The sequence below is a fragment of the Vitis riparia genome, chromosome 10, assembly GCF_004353265.1.
Source record: "Vitis riparia cultivar Riparia Gloire de Montpellier isolate 1030 chromosome 10, EGFV_Vit.rip_1.0, whole genome shotgun sequence".
NCBI lineage: Eukaryota > Viridiplantae > Streptophyta > Magnoliopsida > Vitales > Vitaceae > Vitis > Vitis riparia.
In genome coordinates this window covers 8756549-8764538 of record NC_048440.1, presented here as the reverse complement: position 1 = coordinate 8764538, position 7990 = coordinate 8756549, and the positions used below count along the sequence as shown (strand labels likewise).

General features: G+C 27.8%; 1 protein-coding gene across 1 annotated transcript; it reads right to left on the bottom strand.

Moving 5' to 3' along the window:
• Positions 1-282: 282 nt before the first annotated feature.
• On the bottom strand, positions 283-1767 carry LOC117924277 (transcription factor bHLH52). The gene is made up of 3 exons (XM_034842873.1): positions 1704-1767; positions 723-1391; positions 283-636 (listed from the first exon to the last, which is right to left on the bottom strand). The coding sequence occupies exons 2-3, from the start codon at positions 1377-1379 to the stop codon at positions 442-444; spliced, it is 852 nt and encodes a 283-aa protein (XP_034698764.1). The 5' UTR covers positions 1380-1391; positions 1704-1767; the 3' UTR covers positions 283-441.
• Positions 1768-7990: the final 6223 nt, after the last annotated feature.

Below are 7990 nucleotides of genomic sequence, written 5' to 3'. Positions count from 1 at the left end.
CATCTACATAAAATAATTAAAAATAACATGCTACATATAAAAATTAATTTTAAAAATACAAAATGTAGGTTAAAAATATATCAATTTCCTAAATACATATTTATTTTATAAAACATCAAAGAGTAGTTTTTACAAATTATTCTTAAAAACTTTTTTTTAGAAATATTTTTCAAAATAATTATAAAACACGGACTTACAACACTTTTTATTTCCTAGTTTTTTTCAAAGCAAAAAAATGGTAAGAAATCATAAACACAAATCATAATAGAATTCTCCCCATCACCCACATATTTCTTAAAACATAAATGGCAAATGCACTAATCCATTTCTTGGAAAAGAAAAATTTACAAGAAAAAAGATTAGAACAACAATAACAACAAAAATTAAGAAGAAAAAAATGTTAGTGCTAACAACAAAGACAAATCTTGTAAATAAATATGATCAGTCATTGGGTTGGATCAACTGATGGATGCCATTGAAGATTGAAGAGTTTGATTGGAGCAGCAGTTCATCATTGGCTAGGGCTTCCACAAATTGCTTTGAAACCAAACATTTCTCCACAGAGTAAAGCTTCTCTTGAATCATTGGAGATGCAGTTGCTTGGAGTTCTTCTACATAGAATGCTTCCTCATCATACTGCAGGCAGGCAACAAAAATAAATATTCAAAAAGAGAAAAAGAGAGAAAAAAAGAAGAAAAAGAAAGCAGTGAAACAGAATTGACCTGAAGTGAACCCATGAGTTGAAGAATAGCAACTTGAGCCTGTAAGTACTTGACATACTTGAAAGCAGCTTGGAACATCTCAGCTGTGTTCATCTTGTTGCCACCAGGAATAAGCTTCCCAAGCTCTTGAGTTTTCTCAGTGATCTTCCTCCTCCTCTGCCGAGCCGCAATGCTCTGCGCCGACAAGCTCTCTCTACAGCCTTTCTTCCCACTGCTCTCCACACTTGCACAACCATAAAATGCTGGTGCAGTCTGGAACTCAGGCAGTGGAACTTGAAGTTGTGGCATCAACTCTGGAGGATGGGGGAAGTACCCAGGTGGAAAATCCATGTAGTGTTGATCTTCATAGGCCTTTTGGCGTTTCGGGAAGAGGTAGGACTCGAACTCTTGGAGCGGAAAGACTTCAGGGGAGAGGGAGATGAGATGGTCTGATGGGTAAGAGAAGTATGGGAGGAGATGGTGAGTGGAGTCGTCTGAGTACGAGTACTGATCTGGGTCGAAGAAGAACTGATCTGCCAAAGTGTCTGAAAATCCGAAATTTTCCTGGAAAGTGAAGAGGTCCTTGGAGAGCTCTGAATGTGTCGTTGGGAAGCTGCTCATCTCCGGGACAAGGTACTGATCAGCTGTTCCCCAGTTGGTGCAGAAACTCAAAGCCATTGTGATCACAACCTGAAGAGCAAACAAACAGTTACAAGATGAAATTAAAAGAAGAAAGCAAAAAATGCAAGAAAAATTAAGTAGATTAAAGTTTAACAAGAAGGAAGTGAAATGGAAATAGAAAATTGGGAGAGTAATGAAGAAAGAATCAAAGAAAGAAGAAGAAATGAAGAGAAAGATATGGTACCGGTAGAGAAGAGAAGAGATTGTGTCCTAGAATGCTATCTAAATCTATCTACGTGGTCTGCTTGTTGAATGGGGGTAGACCTTGAAATGAAGTAAACAACAAACAAACTATACAAACTAATTATAACTGCACTATACCAGTATTAAGAACGCAGTCACTGCCCACAGAGAGAGAGAGAGAGAGAGAGAGAGAGAGAGATGGGGTGAGTGGGAAGTTAAGAGTAGGGAGAAAAATGGGGTGAGAGGATATGAGAAAACTGTGGAACAAGTAACCACCTCCTTGTTATCAGGATGCCATTTTCATTACTATTCTTTCTAGGGTTTTATTGCTCTAACCGTTACTCCTCAACAAAAAACCTCCGCCTTTATTTTTATTTTATTTTATTTTATTTTTCCTTAAACAGAAAGAAAAAAAAAACATAGAGAGAGGGAAAAGAAAAACATGATAATTCTATTTTATGCATACTTGCAAGAAGCATTTCAGTTTGTACTTTATTTTTTTTTAATTATTTTTTTATTTGTTTATTTTTTAACCTTCTCTTTTCTTTTTTAGGGTTTTTTTTTTATCTTTTTTGTGAAAAGACAATATTCTCCTGTTTACTTGTAAATTAAGATTAATCACTTTCTTATATATATAAAATAGGATTATTGAAGTAATGTTATTAAATGAGACACCGATTCCATTTGACATGAGTAATAGTATTTAAATTTTGTCATAATAGAATCTTAGGATGTGTTCAAACGTTTTCAAAATTTGAAAACAATCTTAAAAACTGTTTTAATTATTTTGTTTTATAATTTTGTTGATTTATTCTCTATCAAGGTATTATACATTTTTATATAATGTAAACATTTTCGAAGTTTTTTTTATATTTTATATTTTACAAAGCTTTACAAAAAATACTTAAAAACATATCAAATTTGTTTTCAACAATAACATGTTTTCACAAGAAAATGTTAAAAACTTGTTTTCAATAAAAAAAAAATTGATAAACATGTTTTTCAAATTAGAAAACTATTTTCTTTCTCCGCTTGATGTTTTCAAATACAATGGGAAAGTGCTTATCATCTTAAATAAATTTGGATGATTGTCTTTGCACCGACAGAAACCATAAATTTCATACAGGATATAGTATATGTTGTTGAGGACACCCCAAAAACTAAGGGATTTTGTGACATTTCTCATTTGTTCTCTTGTATTTCTAAAGAACAAAAAACTAGTTTTAAAAACAATTGTCAAACATTATCTCATCAATTAGTGCAATAATGATAATGAATTGAATGATGTTAAACAGACATAATAAGATACACTTATTTAACATCAATGCTAAATAATTTTTATTAAATTTGACGAGTCATTTTTTTCCAAATTATTAGACTAAAAGGTGAATGTAGGTGAAAAAAAAAAATCTATATGAGTTGAGTTCAATTAAAATTTTTTTAAGGCTATTACCTCTCACCTCTTTCATTTCATAATTTAGTATTTTCATTTAAATATTTAACAAATTTTAAAAATATTATAAATTTACTATAATAAATAATTAAATATTGCTATTCTTTTTATCAAATATTGATTTAATTTCTTATTCGTTTAGATTTTTTTTAATTATTAGAAATATGGATCTACAATGTGGTGTAACATACTTGTGAACATGACATATGTTTTTGTAAATTAAAAAAAAAAAAAAAAGCTTGGATTTATCCTTCTTTTTTAGTTCCTATATAATGTTCTAATATATTTTTGTGTGGAGGCGCATTAAAAATGAAATAAAAATAAAAAGGAAATAAAAATCGAACTGTAAAAAAATATATTTTGTTCTATTATAATTTTTTTTTTTTTTTACATTTGCAGCTATTAATGTTATTTAAATTTTATGTTTTGGGGCTAAATCCGGGATAGTTTAGTCTTTTTACCTAAGCATGACGTGGCAAAGCGGTTCAGCATTATACGAAGCACGTGAATAATTCCTATTGTTAACGGCTTAGTGGTGGAATTGGGAAAAAGCGGCGCGGATGGCGGCTAATTCGTTTGATTTACATCCACGTGTCTAGTGGCAAAAGTTCAGGTGGTCTTAAGACCACTGAAAACAGTTGTACACCCGATAAAATCCTTACATGGTTGAGCACCTTACGAAATCCACTTGGTGTCACCAATTGCACCAAGGATTAAAATATCCAAGTATATCATATATCCGCGATATATTTAATATCCATGGATACTAATATATCCATCAATAGATATTTTTGAAAATCTTACCTATAATATATCGAATTTTCGATTTTTTTTTGTGTTTCAACCTATATTTCACATTTGACTGATTTTTCGATTTTATTATTATTAATAAATAAATTATAATTATTTTATTTTATTTTTATATTTGATTTAATTTATTACCAAAAATATAAAAACACAATTTTCTTAATAGGTATTTTTTATATAATCTATATATTTATTAAATATAATAAATATAAATATTAAAAAAATTATACATATATTATTATTTATTTGATATCATTGAATACATTAATGGATCATAAGTTTAATATTAAACATATTTCAAAATTAGACATATTATCATAATAATATTATAAAATAATCTATAATACAACTTAATAATAAATGTACATTTATAAAATTTATATATATATATTTTTTTTATTGATGTAGAGAATATTATTATCAAATATGACAAATTACATATATAAAGTTATTTAAAAATAATAATTTTAAAATATTTATTTTACTTTTTATATAATTTTTTAGAATTTTTTTTAATATTTTCAGAATTTTTATTTGATATTTTCTATCAAAATATCCGTGGATTACAATATTTTCATCTCATAAAGTGAAAAATCAATTGAGTCCCAAAGAAATCGGATGAGCTGACTTAGTCCAAAATGTTGAATTGGAAAAGGTACAAAGCATAAAAGTAGGATGAGGGGAAATTAAAGTAAAGAGTAAAAATGACGAGAAAAATAATAAAAAAATAAATTTAAATTAAATATATTTTTAATAATCAATGTTAATTATTAAAGTGATAGGTGTTGAGTTATTATTGTATTTGGTTCTAGAATGTATTAAGGAAAGAAAAAATATTAAGAAAAATAATTTTTAGATATTTGGTTATAATATAATTAAAATTAATTAAAAATTTATATATATTTAAATTATTTAAATTTTACATAAAATAGTTAAAATAAATTAAATGAATTTCAAGTAGTATATTAAATAATTAGTTTACTTCAAATCTATTTTTTTTCCCTTCAATTCCTTTTACTCTCTATGTTCTTTCCCATTCATGTTTTCTTTCAGATTTTCCGAAATCAAACATAACCCTAAGAATGAGGAAGAATTTTTTTCACCTATGATTGAGTCTCAAGTAAAAATTAAGATTAAGATTAGTAATAATATAAAATAAAATTGTAAAAATATTGAATTTTGCACAAAATTCATCCTTCCATTAGTAATAAAATATGAAAACAAAATAAAAATAAAAAATAAAAATAAAATAGTAAAAAAATACTAGTTGTGCCTAAATTCCTTTTTGCTCTCAATAATAAAATAGGAAAATAAAATACAAATAGAAAAAATATACATAAAACTAAAATCTAACAATAAATTAAAAAGCTAGAAAATGGTAAAAAAAAAATATATTATTAGTTTCTACTCAAAATTAATCCCTCAATATCCACCTTTTTCTTTTCTTTTTTCCCTCTCTCTCTTTTTCTTCATTGTTGTACATTTTTTTTATGTTGGATTCTTTCTTTATTTTTTAAATTAAAAAAGAAAGACTAAATGGAGAAACAACTTCAAATACATAATTTTTAAACGAGTCTTCCTCAAATTATAATGCCATAAGATAAAGTAAAAGGTGGTTTAAGACAATAGATTGTTAGAAAAGTAGGCATCAAGTGATTATTGAGAGAATTGAGGATTTTTTTCACTTGAAGTACCAACCAAGTGCTACTCCCAACATTATTTGATTCCATAAATCCTAAAGTTAATTTTTAAGAATTTGTCAAATACATAATTATTGAAAAATGGATTGGAAAAAAAAAACACTTCAAGTATCTAAAAATTACCAATGATTTCACCTTTTAAGTTCAATTACTAAGTATACGAACAAGAGCAAATGGTGTGAAATAAAACTTTACTAAGTACAATAAATCTTGGTAAATGAATGTTCGATAAATTAATAATTTCATTTAAATAATAAAATCTTCTAATCCTAAATCAGGCCAATTACTAAATTAATAACCTTGCTGAATAAATAAAATAATAATATTTTTTAGAAATCATTAGGGCCCAAGGAAATATAAATTAATAATTAATAAAGTATATATATAATAAATAAAAATTTATAATATAACAAATAGAACTTTATAATATAATACTGAGTGATTTTTTATAACTTTTATTTTTCTCAATTTACTCTTTCTTGAAATCATCACATAAACTTTTTTATCTTCTAGGGAATTAAATTTTGACACCATATTTCATCGTTTTAGAATCTTTTATCTTTTACAATTAATAATCTTAGTGTCTCATAAGCTTTTATGTACTAATTTTTTTTTTTTTATCAAATTCATTGTGTTTAGATTTATAAGTCATACATGTACAAGTATTGTACAGTAAAGATATAATTTTTTTATATATAAATTAATAAATTAATCATTTATCAATAAATCAATAACCTACTAAGATAATAATTTCTCTTGGTTTGAAGAACATTATTTTACTAAAGCAAGACACTTACTAGAACAAGTAGTGTGGGATATACTCTTAAATATTTTGAGATTTTGTTCACAATGTTTTGTTCAAAATCAGTTTAATTCTTTAAGGATGAAATTAGTTCAACTTAAATGAATTAATTTTCATATCTTTAGATGAATTAGTGATGTCAGCGATAGGATTCTAACTAGGAACCAATAAAGGATGAAAGAATTGGCATACTTGTGCAAAACATCTAAACTAGAATCCAAAAATGTAGAAAAGCTTTACATAATGAGTTATAAGTCTTAACAATGAGTGAAGAATTAAATTAGCAATTAGTTCAACAAGAATGATGTTTAGGAATTAGTCCCTAGATCTTAATGAATAAATGTAAATTGAACCATGTAAATTTTCAAGAGTAAATTATATGAAAATGGTGTTGTTGTAAGAACAAAGTTAGACTTGTTGCTTAAGGACATGCCCGAAATATAAGTATTGACTATTATAAGGTTTTCACACCTATCGCAAGGTTAGAATCCATTAGGATATGCTAGGAATACCAGATTGCTCCATTCTTTGTCCTTGGATTAATAAAGTGCATGCAATTTGGCCCTAAACTTCTCTAGATCTAATCAAAGTGGAAATATGACATAAAAAACCAATAAGATAATTGATCCATAGAAGTAGTGAACATACATGTGAAATGGATGTTCCCAGATTGATTCCAAGCTAATGGAGTAATGAAAACACTATAGAGCTTGGTGTTCTTCCACCTAATATCTTCTCACACAGCTTTAGACATAAGAAAAGTGTGGGTTTTTCTCTTCCTCCTTGAGAGTGGCTAAGGTTTCTCTTCCTCCTTATGGGTTTAAGTAACTTGAGCCCAAGTTGCGCTTAGATTACGTAATCCGACCCATTTAAGTCATAGTTAATTAATTAGCCTTATTAGGCTCCAATTAATTAATTAACTTGATCTAGAAAGTCAATTCATAAGATCTAATGCAACCTTAAGCTTTTGCCAAAGTGCCCTTATGCACACTTATGAACCAAATAAAATGTGCCTCTTATTAGGATAGATCCCTTAAAAGTAAAACATAATATGACAAAGTTAGATTTGAGCTTCCATTTATCCATCTTTTGCATACATTGATATTGATTTAAGCATTTAGACTCATATCACTTGTATTGTACATGACTTGGGTGCATTAAGAGTTGCATATAAGATACAATTTATGGGTTCCTTACAAGATGATAAGTAGTTTATAGTTGATTCAGGGAATTAGCAATCTAGTAGAGACTGTAATGCACTACCTCCTAATTGGAGGGATGACTTATTTTAGTTATTAGGATAGGTTTCCCATATTAGATGCATTAGTGTGTATCGTTATACATTGGATATGACTTACGGTGAATCATGACATAAAACTATCGGGTTGCCATGATTCACCATGCAAGCTGCTATATTGCATGGACTCTCAACCTTGAGTGGATATTGAGTCTATGCTAAAATCAACAGGAAGCTTTGACCTATGGGTGAGATCTTAATGTAATTATATATCCCTATGGATTAGGTCACTATTGATGGTGATGAAAAGTATTCTTAATAAAGGTACCATGATATTTCATGAAACTGAGACAGTGTGTTCCCTTGGGTGATTTTAAGAACATGTGATCAGGAAATATATGGTCATAGTAATTCCTTTAGTAGAAT

Excerpts from the sequence above, each read along its gene's own strand:
- LOC117924277 (XM_034842873.1), bottom strand. The coding sequence starts at position 1,379 with ATGGCTTTGAGTTTCTGCACCAACTGGGGAACAGCTGATCAGTACCTT. Across the intron at positions 637-722 it reads AACTCATGGGTTCACTTCAG|TATGATGAGGAAGCATTCTA; the intron begins GTCAATTCTGTT and ends GCCTGCCTGCAG.